This window comes from Cotesia typhae, unplaced genomic scaffold (assembly GCF_013202065.1).
Source record: "Cotesia typhae breed Kobodo isofemale line unplaced genomic scaffold, CoteBio_Ctyphae contig_48, whole genome shotgun sequence".
NCBI lineage: Eukaryota > Metazoa > Arthropoda > Insecta > Hymenoptera > Braconidae > Cotesia > Cotesia typhae.
This window is the reverse complement of record NW_027423756.1, coordinates 436931-454193: the sequence shown is the minus strand read 5'-3', so window position 1 is coordinate 454193 and position 17263 is coordinate 436931. Positions and strand designations below refer to the sequence as shown.

At 32.9% G+C, this 17263-nt stretch overlaps 1 protein-coding gene across 9 annotated transcripts in view; it reads left to right on the top strand.

The window, feature by feature from the left end:
• LOC141529218 (uncharacterized) overlaps positions 1–17263 on the top strand; it is a 330321-nt gene that overhangs the window by 233774 nt on the left and 79284 nt on the right. For 6 of the 9 annotated variants that reach the window (XM_074245691.1, XM_074245697.1, XM_074245690.1 and 3 more), the window contains one exon: positions 3974–4217. The exons of 1 other annotated variant lie outside the window; for it this stretch is intronic. In XM_074245691.1, coding sequence (XP_074101792.1) covers positions 3974–4217 — 244 coding nt within the window. Of the gene's footprint in view, positions 1–3965; positions 4218–17263 lie in introns of all 9 variants that reach the window. 2 more of the 9 variants (XR_012479543.1, XM_074245693.1) reach the window with 1 other exon arrangement.

The following is a 17263-nucleotide window of genomic DNA, read 5'->3' as shown; positions in this document are numbered from 1 at the left end:
TGATAAATGATCGATCGATTGTGACATCAATAATCAATATTCGATAAATCGATGCTATTGATAAATTCAAAATTGGTTGTTAAGAAAGAAATACGAAATCAGTTATAATTTTTTTGGTTGTTAATTTTTTTTGTTGAAATGGTATTATTGGTATTACGAAGAAAGCGAAACAGTTAATATTATTTTTTTTAATTCATTATTGTGTCACGAAAGAACGTAAAGGCAAGTAACTTATTTGGTCGACATTCAAAATTTGGTGATTTACGAAAGAAAAGCTAAGACGATTATTCTTTTTTTGCTATTTTATTTATTTATTACATTTGAGAAAATCAAAATTCGGTTGTTACGGAGAGCAGTGGCGATAATTCGATATTTTTTTTTTAAAACTCGAAATTTGTTGCTAGGAAAGAAATACGAACCGTATAATTTTTTTTTTGTTGTTAAGTTTATTTAAAAATGTAAAAATTTGTTATTACGAAAGGAAGGCTACGACAATTATATTTTGTTTTCTTGGAAATTCAAATTTGTTTGTTCCGAAGAAAAGCGATGATAATTAATTGCTTATTGCTAAATTCGAGGTGTTGTTGTTACGACACGATAAGCGAAACAATTGTTTTTTTTTGTTTTTTTGTCTGTTATTTTTGTTTGAATTTATAATTTGTAGTGACGATAATAAAGCGAATGCAATTATTTTCCTTAATTCGAACTTTTGTTTGTTAACCGAACCAAGAATAACTCATTATTTGTAATTTCGATCATATTCAGATTCTTTTTTTTAATTGAATAGTCCCTGCGCATTACTTGTTTCTTTGAGCTGTCTCTGTTTTTCTATTCTCTGGTGGCAAAAATATTCCGCATCGATTTCAACACTCGCTCTACAAAATTTAGGATCTCTTCGACGTTGACCTGCCGCCCGACGACGATCAACTGCTGAATTCGAACCAAGGAACGTAAAGTTCCTGGCGCCCAACAAGCTACGAACCAGGTAAGCCAACATTTAGGTGGAACTCCCCGGCGCTGTCGACGCCAGCACCGTGAAGAAAAACCCATCATAATATATATATATATATATATATATATATATATATATATATATATATATATATATATATATATATATATATACTATTACTAGCTGTCACCCGCCCGCTTCGTTGGACGTTTTATAGAATTGTATTTTCAGATCTAAATTTTAAATTTAATTAGAGTATTGCTTTGACTTCCACAAATTCAAAATTTCATCGAATTAGCATATGCCTTTTATCCATGTAATTATTCCATCTAATATTCATTGTAACTTTCAATGTGTAAGCATTATATCGTTTGCATGGCTTATTTTCAAAAATGAATAATAATTGACACGAAGAAAAAAGTTTTAAATGAGAATTTGGCGTCTATAGAAGCTATAGCTTGAAAATTGACAATTTTTAATGTTAACACCGACCTTCGCAAATTTCTGTGAGATGAGCTATCGTGAAATTTGCCCGTAGACTTTTTCTACATTTTTTACAGAAAATTCCTACCAAATTTGAATTTGATGGGAGCTATTGCTTGAAAATTAAAAATTTTAATTGTTAATAGCCACCCCCTGCAACTCCCTTATGGGGTCGAGATATCGTAAAATTCGTTCATAGATTATTTCTACATCTCTTACAAAAAATTCCTTCGAAACTTGGAGTCGATAGGAGCCATAGTTTACAAACGGGAATTTTTCATTGTTAACGCCCCCGCAATTCCCTTGAGGGGAGGAATTACTTATAATCCGTTCTTAGCTGACCTCTACACGAAAGAGGTAATATCCCGGCCAAATTCTAAGTCTATAGGTCTTATAGTTCCAGAGATATCGTGATGACTCAATCTATTGATAGAGCAGCTCCTATGTATGTATAGATTACCGACATGAATTATCATTAAATGATGTAATTATTATCAACAGTATATGAAAAATATCCTACATTACCGACACAAATTATCATTAAATGATGTAATTGTTATTAACGACAGATAAAAAATACCCTGCGTTACCGACAAAAATTATCATTAAACGATGTACTTATTATCAACGGTAAATTTTAAAAAAATCCAAAATTATCGACAGATGCAGACTCTAGTTAGTTAAGATGTAGGTAAAACAGCTTAACAAGATAATCCACAGAAATTGGCATTAGTCGGTACAGCAGTAGATAGGGTTTAAGTCCGGACCGGGACTTAAACCTGGATCGTTTGGTTACGCGCCAGAAGCTCTACTAGTTAAGCTATCCGAGACAGTGTCCGTAACTACTGTTCAGTCACCTAATAACTATCAGCTCGAAGAGCTCAAAATTATAAAACAGCTAACTTTTTACGCTCACACAGCTTAAAATAATACATGAATTATCCTTAAAGAGCTCAAAAATAACATCAATAAAATTTTAAGAGCTCAGGCATGGGATCAAGTTGCAGGAATGGCCTTAAGGTTCAAATGTTTGCCGGATTATTTTATTATAAATTAGTGATATTTCGATTTAATGAAGACCAACTTTTTCATAAATTTCTTCTGCTCGTCGAACGTTAAGTGTTAACTTACTTGCAACTGCGCCTAACAAAGTGACCACATTCCGACTACGTCGAGCAGACAAATAGTATACACACCTTGGTCATCAAGCAAAACAGATTTAGATCACATGTGTGTCAACTTCGGCCTTGTCTCGTGCAAAAATGTTATGCTAACAGAAACTTAGCTCACTTTACTGGCCTAGAATTGGAAGAAAATTTATTATGTTGCATCGTCCAATTCGAATTTTCAAGCTCTAGGCTTCTGAGCTTGCTTTGCTCATGCAGACAACTACGTTGTTTGAAAAATCATCTTTTTTCTTTCCTAAATTGCAGAAGATAATCTTTGTGCTCCAGAAATACAACGAAAGGGGAAAGAAAGTTTTTTTTATGACAAGAATATATATGAATATAATAAAATTTATGTCAATTGTTCTCAAATCAAAATTGAGTCCATTTTCTCCACTTACCCTTCTAGTTACTGTATTGTTTCCAACTCTGAATATAATACGGAATTCGACTTTTTAAAATAATAGAAAAGCCATTATTAAAGGTAAAAATTAAAAACAATATATTGCTTTTACTTATTTCATGAAAATTTCTCACATACATTATTGAAGAAAATAAACATAATTTTTAACTTTCAGATAAGAAAATCGAAGATTTTCAATAATCGGGAAGTTATTGTTTTCACCCTGTTTTGCAAAAATCGAGTTTTTATCAGATCTCGACGTTATAAGGTCACAGGAAGCTTCCTTGACTATTCCCATTGTGTCCATGCGGCTGTGTGTGTGTGTGTGTGTGTGTGTGTGTGTGTGTGTGTGTGTGTGTGTGTGTGTGTGTGTGTATTAGGGTGTGCCAAAATGTAACTTCCTTGGAGGACCTCTTAAAATTGGAATTTTGAGTTCCGCCTTTAACAGGGGCTGTGCTTGGGCATTTTCTGCGATATTTTGGGGGGAGAGGATTTTCTTCGATTTTCATAGAATTTTTTAGCAGAAGCTTAGTTTGGGCATTTCCGCTGAAAATTCAAAATTTAGCCGGAAGTCCCCAATTAAATCTGCTGTTAAAAACTATAAAAATTGAATAAATCCTCTCCCCTCAAAATATCGAAGAGCTCAAAAGCATAGAAAAGTTGTCCCTCTCAGTTCAGGGGGCTTAAAATATCTCAAAAATTGTGGTTTCGAGCTCGGAGAGATCAAAATCATCTTCAGTGCAGTTTTAGGCACCTGATATGAAATTAGCGGGAAGTTGCACGGATGGCCTTCAGGGTCTACCGTTTTTTTGATTATTTTTTAGTTTTAACGAGTTCATTTTATTACTATTCGGAGTATCAGTACAAATGGAAAAGTCATTAACAAAATTACTTTCGTACGCAGCTTCATATAAAACATCGATGAATTGTGGCAAGACTGATGGCTTTTACAATGTTCTAGTGCAAAAGATATACGGATCAAACGGAATAAACAATATAACAACAGCAAATATGACCGGGACAAAGGAAACAGCCAAAATTCTCGATCCCACGATTGCTGCAAACCCTGTAGGCATGGGAATTGGGTCAATGGGTGTCACGACTTTGCCACGGTCGGGAAACTGGCTACACCCTGCAGGCCTCATGCTCGGGCGCAGCGGAGTTTGGGTTCGTCTCTATTGCCAGGAAAAGTAAAGATTCACGGATCAGACAGGTTAGTTACTACTCAAATTGTAAATCTTGAAAAATAATGATTGTGCTGACAGGAAACACCACAGTTTAGAATTCAATACTAATTCTCCATTTGCTGCCAAATTATCCGAGTAATCTGATGAGCCTAAGCTTAAACTGTGACGGAAAAATTTTTTTTTCGACTAAAAAGTTTTCTGGTTTTTATAGAGTCAATTTAAATGTCATGAAACTAATATAAGAGGAATTCACACTAAAACGACTACTTTCCACTCCAAAGATTTTCTTTTAAGCCTGAATATTTCTATCTTTTTCTACTCTACATAAAACGATCCTTATAGTTTCTAACTTTCTGCTACAAAAATCAATAACTGTCAAAAAATTGGATAGTTTCTAGAAGATTTCGTAGCAATCGAACTATTGCAATGGTCCTCTTGACGAAATTTAAAATAAAAAGGTGCCGGCTAACCTGATTGCGTCAGTGAATGCAGTACTGTCTTTTGCCTTACGACTCATTTCCAAATACACGCCTCCGTTGCTTCTGTGTCTGATTCTTAATGTTTACACTAGTTTCCGTGGCCCTTATTTTGTCTTTGATCTCTAAGAGATCTAGATATATTTGTTATACGATTGATTTGAAAAAGACAGCCTTTGTTCGTGGTTTTCTTGTTTTCGTTTTTCACTGAATGCTTCCGGGGACGACGGTTTTATTCATTTATGGCTTTCGGCTTTTACTTGCAGAGGCCTCCAAGTTGATAGGTTTTTACTTCTATTGTCATCTCTGGTATATTTTTGTCCAAACAATTTCCTTAACTACTTTCTTTGTTTCGCATGCATCTGAGACTGACGTGAGACTGGGGATGGACATCGGCCTTATCCTTGTGCTGTTCAACTCCTGTGATATGTTTTATGGAATAACCATCGCTAAGAATTGTATCCGGAAAGACATTTATGTAGATGTCACTGCTTTATTTGGTATTTTCTTTAGGACATCTTCCTAACCCTTGAGAGCCATATGTTGTTTCAATAGAATGATTTCATTTTCTGATTTCACCGAGGACGTTCGACTTAAATTCGATGTAATCAAGCAGCTCGTCAACATTCATACCCAGTCGCTTGATTCGCGTTTGATGACTTGTGATGGTATTTACGAAGCGAATTAGTCTACTATTAAGGGCACTGCTCGGCATTTGATGTATGTCCTTTTAGACTTCGTTCACAAAATTTCTTTAGTTGCTTGAGTTTAAAATTTCTATGCATCGAACGTGCTTTCAGTTTTATAGTGCATCTTACGCAAAGGAGCAGGTTGCTAACACTAAAAACGAGTGTACCTTGAAACGGTATATTACTCTTTTGAAAAAAAGAACATCCACTCGTCCTCTTTGGTCACCCCTAAATTTATTTAGGGCGCCACTGGATTTTTAGACACAGTATCCAGAAACTGGACCAGAGCATGGAGTAAGTTCTACAAGGTCGTGAGAGATTGCTGGGAAGAAAACAGAAATCATCAAAGAAATTCATTTTTCAATTTATTTAACCCACCTATTACAATGATATTCCCTTACATTTAATTAACACTTAATCCTAGGTCCTATTCCCGTTTATAAGACGGTTTCCTATCATAGTGGCTAATCCCGACGGTACCCTCTTATGGAGCGACCATACCGCGGTTTCTATCATAGTTACTTATTCCCGACGGTACCCTCTTATGGAGCGACCATACCGCGGTTTCTAATTATTTTCCTCCATTTTTCAATTTTCCATAATTTTCCATAATTTGCTATAGTTTCATAGTTTCATAATTTTCCACACGCACCCACAATATAGTTATTATCATTCAAACACACTAATTAAAATTTCCATACTTTATTAATTATTTTCTAAGACTATTATTTACTTTTATTTTCCAAATTAAATCTGATTATTAAATTTTCTAAATCCAAATTAAATTTCAATTATTAAATTTTCTGTTGAATAAATTTTCCATTCATTCCCAATCCATATTCCTATAGCGATTAATTTCCTTTTTAAAATTCTTAACTAATTTACTGCCGTGGTCTTAATAATACAATAATAAATATTTAATACTAAGAGGTCTTCGTATCTCGTATTAATAGATTAAAATTTGATGACAGAGGTCTTAATAATCTGCCGACAAAATATTCGCTACGTCCTAGTATTCTTACAAATTTATTTTACATTTGTAGATTTTATTACGCCATATTTTATTATAAAATTTTACTTAATTACTTTAATTAATTTCCTTAAAATTAATTTAGTTTCATTTTTCCGACTTTTGTAATTTTATTTCATTTACTTGAATTGTTTTAATCTTGTCCAAATTATTTGTCAGAGTTAATTAATTAATTTATTTAGTTTTAATCTGTGAATTAAGAAATTGACAATTGGTTTTATTTCACTCAATTTTAACTAAATTATTTTACTTGTCTCTGAATAACTGAGTTTATTTTATTCTTGCTAAATTACTTTCTTTACTTTCTTTATGTTGTTTGAAACTTGAAATTTATTTTATTTTAATTTTGGGGATTATATTTCACCTTACAACGCCTTGAGATTTTTAGTCTCGAACTTGTACGTCCTTTACTCGGCGTTTTAGCTCGAAACAAGATGGCGGACCCTCTCCCAACTTTTGTTGAATTTTTCTTCAAGTGAAATTTACAACTGATTTATTTTCTACTTTTATCAAAATGATTTTAACAATTATTCTAATGATTTTTTACGATTCTAATTTGACTTCTATTTTATTTCACACAATCAAAATTCGTTCCAAATTATTTATATTGATTTTAATTAATTTTAACTTCTGATGATTTTACTAAAATATTTTACTGAAATTATTTTAATGATTTTAATTGACACAAAATTAACTGATTTTACTCAAACTCAATTACCAGAGTTCAAATTTTCACGTGACACCAAAATCATGAATTAACAAACTGAAATAATTCCTAGTAAGATTAATCCCGACTCTGCCTACGTGTTTAATTAATAACCCGAAATAATTCCTGGTATTATTAATTAAATATTTAGTTATTTCATTTCTGACTTGTTCTTAAATTTATTCTTAACTTTATTCGGTCTTTTATTCAAACTTTAGTTCAAGTAACGAGTGCTTAATTATTGACTAAACCAATTGCTTAAATTTTGGCAAGATTAATTAATTAAACTTTTATTTAAAAACTAATGATTGTAATCGAACACGAAATTGCGATAACCTCCAGCCGACATAAGGCCTGGCTAATGCCACTTCACCGAGAATCTATTTAGACATATTTATTGTACCTGGAGTCTTCTTGGGTTTTTCTTTTCTCAAAATCCCTCGACGCTCTTACTTCCAGATTTCTCGTTTTTCCTTGATGTTTTCCTCGATGAGGTCTTATTGTCAGCACGGTCCTGAATCGCCACTTCGTAACTTAATTCTCAGGGAATATTTTATTCTGGAACACGAAATTGTTATTAGAATATTTCTTAGATTAATTAAACTTAAGCGAGCTGGCGTTGGGCCTAGCACGCATTAAATTTAACTAAATTTTATCGCCTCGTTCCACAGAAAACAATAGAATAAAAATAATTACCTGAGTAAGATGTTTGCGATGTCGATTCTTCGATCGTTCGAACACAATAAAACTTACCAAAATTTGTTGGTTTGTTTCTTCTTGGCTCTCTCTTCCCCACTCTCTCTCTCTCTCTCTCTCTCAGCACTGGCGCTACCCTCTCGGGGACTTACTTACTAGCTTAAGACTATTCGCGCGAGTACTTCGGAGCACAGCGCCCTGGAGAATTGGTCGATAATTATAACTCGGACCGAAGACCTTCTCCGGATAAGGAAGGTCCCGTGTACTCCGTTACAACCTTAAACCATAGAACAATTGTAAACAGTGACGCTTCGTGTAAGTTTGATATTTCGTGAACTGTCGTATTGAATTGTAGTCCACCAATTATAGAATTACTATTTCGAAGGGTACTATAGAGATGCACTGTTTGAAACGCTCGACAAGACATCAGGTAGACGTACTCTACGTGGGCATTTCAACTTCTGATGTCAGAATGCAGACCTCAATAATGAACAACTCTTTAAATTTCGACTCTACATAACCTAATTATTACGTGTTCATATTCGTTTAATTTTAGTGAGACAATGTCCATTAAAAAATGGTCTACTCGATTCTCCTCAATATCGCAATCCTTTTGTGTCAAGCACAAAATTCCAATCAATGATTCTATATCTGAATCAATAAAAATTTTAAAATTGATAATCGGAATCAAAGTTGATAATAACATTTCTGTAACTTAAGGCACTACGTTCTTTCCCGAATTTCTCGAGGTACCAGTATTCATTCTTTCAATCTTATTGGATGGATAATCCTAATTTTATTTCTAATTTGAATTTCGAAGCTTCCATTCAAAAACGTCTGCAAGATCTCACCAAGACCATCATAATGGTAACTAAATTTGTAGGGTTTTGGTCGTTTTGAATGAAACAAGTTTTCGGTTAAGTTTACATTTTAACTAGTTTCGATAATTTCTAGCGACTAAAAATTATCTACTTTTGTTTATATGTAACGTTTACGTTTTGAGTTTTTGAGTTACGATCCCAGCCGTAGTCAGTTCCTGGAGAGCATCTACTAAAGGAATATCCGTACTCAGAACTTCAATTGTTTGTTTAACGATTACAATATTTGGGAATTATTTGATTATAGAGATTTTAGTTTGTGAGTGAGTCACGTTTAAAAGTTGAGTTTTGGACTTCGTAAAGAACTGTCATGTCTGAGAGTTGCCGCTGGTCACTTCAAGTGATCGGACTTGCGTACCGTTTCAGTTCCAGGTTGAGGTTTCAGTCTTTTGCGTTTTACTTTTGGCTCCAGATAGAAATAAATAGTTATGAAGTTGTTATAAATGAAATAAAAAGTTACTCAGCATCGACATTGTTTCTATAAGGTATGAGATAGCTTTATTTATACTAATTTGAGCGTTAATGATTGAGTTCTTGGTCATGAGACATTAGATAGCCGATCCTACAGGATACTTTTGTGTTGTAAATAATTTAGAGTACGTTGACAGAATTATTTAAGAATATTGTTCAAGTTGTTCAGATTGATTTATTTATTTCGGATTATTATTTTAAAATTTATTTATTTATTTATTTATTTATGATCTAGCTTGTTATTTTAGATAAAGTTTTGGTATAATAAATACGGATTTCGTTGAGCATAACTTTTTGGTGTTGCGAATAAAATCATTGCAATCGTAGATTCACTCTCTACTCGAATCACGCCCTCCTTCCACAAACCAGCACACTGAGCACCCTCGAGGTATCCCGTTGTCTTTCCAGTCTTTGGTTATTTGGTGTATATTTTGTTAAGTTTCTGTGTTTCCGATTCAGTTCACGTTTATTGGTTAGTTTTGATCATTTCTGGCGAATAAAAATTATCTCATTTCGTTTAAGTTTTGGTTACGTCTACGTTTTCGTTTAAGTTTTTGTTTGAATTTGGCTAGTTTGATAATTCCAAGCGAATAAAAATGATCTAATTACGTTTTCACTGATTTAGTAATTTCAGTGATTCAAAAATAACCTTGCGCCCTAATTTTATTGACCAGAGGCCGAAAATCGAGAAGATACCGAAGTATTATTTAGAATTTTAGTAAGAAGTAAGTTCCCGTATAACCCCAAGCAAATATCGGCTGTAAGTTGAAAATTCGGATTATAAATTGGCGTCTAACGTCAAGGTCTGTAAGCGGGGAATACTGTAACGATGGAACACCTGGATCGACGTCAAAAATTCAGTTACAATATATATATATATGTATATATACAGGGTGTCTCTGAAGTGGCGGGAGTAATTGTTGGGGTCGATAGAGAAAAAAATACTGAATCGAAAGTTCCTGAGCCAAAAATTTTTTTGGGCCATAGAATTTGAGTTATGAATTAAAAACGATAGCCAATCAGAAGCGCGTTATTCGAGAAATGAAAATGAGCGGGGAAGTAGAGGAGACGCGAGAGTGAGATGCTGCAATAGCAGCTTACTCGCTCACACAAAGCCGAGCATGAGAGGGGATTGTGACGCTATGAGCCGAGTACGTAAGTGTGAATGAGTGGATGTATGAGGTCGCAAGCGGACGGCTTAATGTATGAGTGTGTGTCCGTGTATCGCAGCATTATTGGAGGCGTTGTAACGCTGAATTAAAGCTAACCGGGTACTCTAAGACAGAGGAAAAAATTTTTATTTTTATTTTTATTCGAAAAAATTTAATAAAAAAATAAAAAGGCCCAAGATTTAACCAGACCCACAGAAACGGAGAGTAAATTTTTAATTCTCATTTATTTTGCTGGGGATTATTTTCAAATACAAAAAAAAAAAAGGCTAAGATTCAACTGTTGAGTTCAATTTTTTTCTTAATTTATAATTTGACATTCTACCTGTTAATTCACTGATAGATAATTCTATTAAAAATATCAAAATTATTCGGACTTGAGTTCAATTTTTTTTTTTAATTTATCATTTGACATTTCGCTTGTTGATTAAGTGATTAATAATTTTAATAATAATATCAAAATTATCAGGACTCGAGAGCGATTTTTTTTTAGTATATTTTTTTACATTTTACCTGTCAATTAACTGATAAATAATTTCAATTAAAATATCAAAATTATTCGGACTTGAGTTCAATTTTTTTTTAATTTATTAGTTGACATTTTACCTGTTAATTAACTGATAAATAATTTTAATAAAAATATCAAAATTATCAGGACTCGAGAGCGATTTTTTTTTCAATTCCTTATTTGACATTTTACCTGTCAATTAATTAAAAAATAATTTTAATTAAAATATCAAAATTATTGGGACTTGAGTTCAATGTTTGTTTTAATTTATTTTTGACATTTTACCTGACGATTAATTGAAAAATTATTTTACAGAATAATTCCCAGCAAAATAAATGAGAAATGAAAGTTTTCCATCCGTTTGGTTGGGTCCGGTTGAGTCTTGGGCAATTCCTTCTGTTTTCAAAAATTATTCCGAGCATAAGAAATAAGTAATAAAAATTTTCTATCTGTTCGTTTTGGTCCGGTTGAGTCTGGGGCCTATTTTCTTTTTTTGAAATAATTTTGTCAATTAATAATTGATAATAAATTTTTTCAATCAGTTTTTTATCGTCTTGTCAAGATTAGGCTGATTTTTGTTCAATAAATTTTTGTTTGTTATTGAAAAGAGAAAATAAATTTTTTTGCATTCTTCTATTCTTGGCTCTGGTCGAGTCTTGGGCATTTTTTCGTTTTTAAAAATAATTCCTAGCAAAATGAATGGGAAATAAAAGTTTTCGATCCGTTTGTTTGGGTCCGATTGAGTCTGGGGCCTATTAATTTTTTTTTAAGAATAATGTTGTTAATTAATAATTGATAATAAAATTTTTCAATCAGTTATTCGAAGTCTGTTTGAGATTGGGCCTTTCTTTTCAAGGAAAATTAATCTTGGTGATCAAGTAATAAAAATTTCTATCCGTTTATTTGGGTCCTGCTGCGTCTTGGGTCTATTTTTTTTTTTCTTAATAATTTAGTTAATTAATATTTAGAAATAAAATTTTTCGATTTATCTTTTTTCGGGTCCGGTCGAGTCTTGGGCAATTTTTTTTGTTTCGAAAAATAATTCCCAACAAAAAAAACAGGAATAAAAGTTTTCTTTCCGTTTGTTTGGGTCCAGTTAAGTCTGGGGCCTATTTTCTTTTTTTAAAAAATTTTGTTGATTAAAAATTCATTATAAAACTTTTCAATTATTTTTTCTTGCTCCAGTCGAGATCAGGCCCTTTTTCAAAGGAAAATAATTTTGCTGATTAAAAATAGAAAAACAAAGATTTTCAATTTATTTTATTTCGGGTCTGGTCGAGTCTAGGGCATTTTTATCGTTTTCAAAAATAATTTCCTGCAAAATAAATAAGTAATAAAAATTATTTATCCGTTTGTTTGGGTCCAGTTGAGTCTAGGGCCTCATTTGTTTTTTTAATTAGTTTTGATGATCAACAATAAAAAATAAAATTTTTGGATCATTTTTTCTGGGTCCGGTCGAAATTGAGCCTTTTATTATAAAAAAAGTTAATTATGATGATTAAAAATGAATAGTAAAATTTTTTTATTCATCTCCCTTTCGGTCTGATGGAGTCTTGGGCATTTTTTTCGTTTTTAAAGATAATTTCCAGCAAATTAAGTAAGTAATAAAAATTTTCTATCCGTTTGTTTAAGTCCGGTTAAGTCTGTGGCTTATTTTCTTTTTTTAAATAATATTTGATTAATAATAAAAATAAAATTTTTTAATTAGTTTCTCTTAGTCTGTTTGAGATTGGGCCTTGTTTCGAAAAGAAATTAATTTGGCTGATTGAAAATGAAAACAAAATTTTTCAATTTATTTTTTTTTTTTTTTTTTTTGGGTCCGGTCGAGTCTTGGGCGATTTTCTTCGTTTTTTAAAATAATTCCCATCAAAATAAATAAGTAATTAAAACTATCTATCTGTTTGTTTGGGTCCGGTTGAGTCTGCGGACTATTTTTTTTTTTAAATAATTTTGTTGATTGAAAATTAATAATAAAATTTTTTAATCATTTTTTTTTGCTCCAGTCGAGATTGGGCCTTTTTTAAAAGAAACAATTTTGCTGATTGAAAATAAGGAAAAATTTTTGTACTGTTATTTTTTTGGATCCGATCGAGTCTTGGGCATTTTTTCGTTTTTAAAGATAATTTCCAGCAAATTAAGTAAGTAATAAAAATTTTTATCCGTTTGTTTGGGTCCGGTTGAGACTTGGGCCCATTTATTTTTTTATAATAATTTTGTTGATTGAAAATTAATAATAAAATTTTTCAATCATTTTTTCTTGCTCCAGTCGAGATTGGGCTCTTTTTTAAAGAAAAATAATTTTGCTGATTAAAAATAAAAATAAAATTTTTTCATCCATCTCTTTTTGGATTCCAGTTGAATCTTAGCCTTTTTTTTTTTTGTATTTGAAAATAATCCCCAGCAAAATAAATGAGAATTAAAAATTTACTCTCCGTTTCTGTGGGTCTGGTTAAATCTTGGGCCTTTTTATTTTTTTTTATTAAATTTTTTCGAATAAAAATAAAAATTAAAATTTTTCCTCTGTCTTAGAGTACCCGGTTAGCTTTAATTCAGCGTTACAACGCCTCCAATAATGCTGCGATACACGGACACACACTCATACATTAAGCCGTCCGCTTGCGACCTCATACATCCACTCATTCACACTTACGTACTCGGCTCATAGCGTCACAATCCCCTCTCATGCTCGGCTTTGTGTGAGCGAGTAAGCTGCTATTGCAGCATCTCACTCTCGCGTCTCCTCTACTTCCCCGCTCATTTTCATTTCTCGAATAACGCGCTTCTGATTGGCTATCGTTTTTAATTCATAACTCAAATTCTATGGCCCAAAAAAATTTTTGGCTCAGGAACTTTCGATTCAGTATTTTTTTCTCTATCGACCCCAACAATTACTCCCGCCACTTCAGAGACACCCTGTATATATATATATATATATATATATATATATATATATATATATATATATATATATATATATATTATGATGGCTTTTTCACGGCAATGGCGTCGACAGCGCCGAAGAGGTCCACCTAAAGTTTGGCTTACCTGGTTCGTAGATTGTTGGGCGCCAGGAACTTCCGTTCCACGGTTCGGTGGTTCACGTTCGATCGTCGTTGGTCGGCGGGTCGAGGTCGAAGAGATTCAAAAGTTTATACGGAGCAAGCAAGGAAATTGGTTCGGAATAATAATTAAATAAAATAAAATAAAATAAAAATAAAGAGAGAGAAAAAAAAATAAATGCGCAGGGACGATTACGAGTCACTTTATTTATTTAATGATTAAAGAGGTCGAATAACAATCGCAAGTTCAATAAAAAAAAATAACAAAAAGAACGAATAAGATCAATACGAAAAAAAAAATCTTTATAAATAATTCATTGTTGAATAATTTCGTGAAATCGCCAAAATAACAAAGCCAATCGGAATTGAGACCGCAGTCAATCGCAAACAAGGAAGCAAAAATTAATTTTCTTGCACGCCAGACAATAAACCAAATCGAAAATAGTTTCGCAGACAAAGAAATAAAAAAAAATTGCTTGGTGAAACGCAACAACAAAAATTATGTTTATCCGTTCTTCTCTTAACAACAAATTTGCGCAGGTCTCTAAAAAAATTTTAATCGTTCGCCCTTCTCGTCTTAACAACAATTCGTGAATTTATTAACATAACAAAATAAAAATAAAAAAAATAATTGTTTCGCTTGTCTCGTCGTAGCTACAAATTAGAGGCTTATTAATAATAATAAAGGAATTAATTGTTCGCCTTGTTCCCATTAACAACAATTTACAAATTGATCGATAATAAAAAAATTATTTGTTTCGCCGTGTTCGTCTTAACAACAAATCATGAATTTATCCACAATGATAACAAAACGAATAGTACCAAATGAATTTATCAATGGGATCGCTCTGCAATAAATCGATTATCGATCGTACAAAGTCCTTCAGTTACCCTTCGCGGCGGATAACAGGACCGTCGGTAACTGTTGTTACCCGTCGGGCAATACGCGGGAACAAAGCTCGAGGTATAGTGCCTAGTGTCGCTTTCAGATGGCCCTCTCGTCGAGCCAATTTTTTTTACGGCAGGTAATCTCAAACTTTACCACATAAATCGACAACGGTACACAATATTCATTAACAACGTATTACAAAAAAAGATTTGGCACCGGGCATCTGGTTGACGTTACCTCGAAGCCAGAATTCAACAGCAATTGTTGAATGTCGGTACACAGTTAACTTCGGACTTAATTCCGAAAAGGTAATTAATTATTAATTCAAGAACAAAAAAAATTAAGTAAGCACTTATCACTTAAAATTCGGATTAATCGCGGATCGCGGTGAAGTCACCCAGGTACACTAACAAACTGGGACCGCACTTACCCCGTTCAGTCGACTTCTCGGCACGGTGTGAAAAAATCTAGGAAGTCGGTATCGGCTGTGCTGACGGCATCAAAGGTCCTCGGCGACGGCGTTCCCCACGGAATTGGCGTTGTCGGAAGACCAAAAAAAAACAACTTTTGATGTCGTCCTTGACTGTCTGGTGTACGGCAATGACACAATTCAATTAACTTCGGCGGGATCGACACTCTCACTTTACAAAAATAATTAAATGTAACAACAAAGCGGCTTAATTTGCAATGTAATAAGTATTTCCGAATTTCGATTAGCAACAAAAAATTTTTTTTTCAGCGTATCAAAGGGGCTTGATCGAGATCCAGATCAGAATTGCCTTCGTTTCTCTTTCGTTTTCCAGCAACATGTGGTTTTTCTCTAGCGCAGGTAAAAAAGCTGCGCGTCCAATCAGCCGTTGTCGGATAAATTTCCATGGTCGATGGTTGGTCGATTTCCCACATTAGTCCTTCCTTCGTCGTTCAGGTGGAGCCTTAATGTGCTCCCGTCGCTTCAACGTCCAGTCGTTCGTAAATTCCGATTCCGGGTTTCCCTCGTTGATCGTTGTCACTCCCAGATGTCTCTCTGGTCGTTGATTGCGAACTGAATTGCGGGCTCGCCCGGTCGCTTTTCTCATTCGCTCTCTCTCTCTCTCACACTCTATAAAATACATTGTGAATTGTCGGACGCATCCATCCATACTTAATATAGTTTTAATTTCTTTGGCGCGGTTCGGCTTAATGTTTACCTCGAGCTTCGCATTCTGATCGGAAACCACTTGGGGCGACACAGGCGCGTCGAATCTCAGCATTCCATCAGCTTAGCCAACACTCAAGACTAAATAATACTAAAAAAAAAATAATCTCTATTTTGAAATCTAGATAGGAAAATTTCCCATGTCACAATATATATATATATATATATATATATATATATATATATATATATATATATATATATATATATATATATATATATATATATATATTAGGGTGGTCCTTATGTTGGGTTTTTTGAAATTTTTTTTCACGATAGTTCAAAATCGGTTCAAAATCTATAAAAAAAAAATCATGCCAAGTTATAGCTCTTAATTTTAATATTAACCCGCGCCCCCCGACGGTCAAAGTTTTAAAGGAAAATAACATGGGAAAAGTTATATTTTTACTTTGGAATTTTTTACGTCATAAACTAACCAACAAATCACATCAAAAAATATTTTTTCTAATGCAAAATTTAACGGTCTACAAAAAAGGTCTCATCATTTTTTGATAATTCTAACGGTTTTGAAGTTATTCGAGGTCTAAATTGAAACTATAATCTTTTTCATAGTTTTTTCTGTTTTTTTGGTCATTTAATAGTTCATAAATCATGAACCGGTTATGCTTTATAAGCTCATTGGATTTTTTTGTTTAGAAAATTTTCAAAGTAACTGTAACTTTGGAATAATAGTAACACCAATTCATATTTTTAGCCTGAACTGTCGAACATTTTAAAGATTTATAACTTTTTGTGGTACAAATATCAACAAAGTCCAATTTCAAATTTTGATTTCTGGTTAAAAACATTTTAGAAACCGATCATGCCGCCATCTATTAGATTTTACTTCAATCTCTAACATTAAAATTAATTCTCAGATTACTCATAACCTACATTTATTTCTCAGCTTGATCAAAATCGTTCAATTACTAGTACTGATGCCTTTTTGATATATAAATAAATTTTTTGAGTTCATTTATCCGATAATTAAGTAATCAGTTAAATATGGAGTTATCACGTTTACGTCAAAACATTTTTTTGATTGGTGATGTTGACGTTCAAATCGTAGGTAACAAATTACCATCGAAATTGCAAGCTTTGAAAGTGTTATTTTTTTATACACGTATTTTAAATAATACTATCACAGATAGTGTTGCTGCAGTGATTGATGAAATTATTGTGTTTTGGAAGAAAGCTCGAATTCCCGTTCAAGGTGTGCAAAGATGTCGAGATAAGTTGAAAAAACTGTATGATGAGTGGCGCATACTTGTTAGACATAGAAATCGGAGTGAAGTTGCTGTGAAAA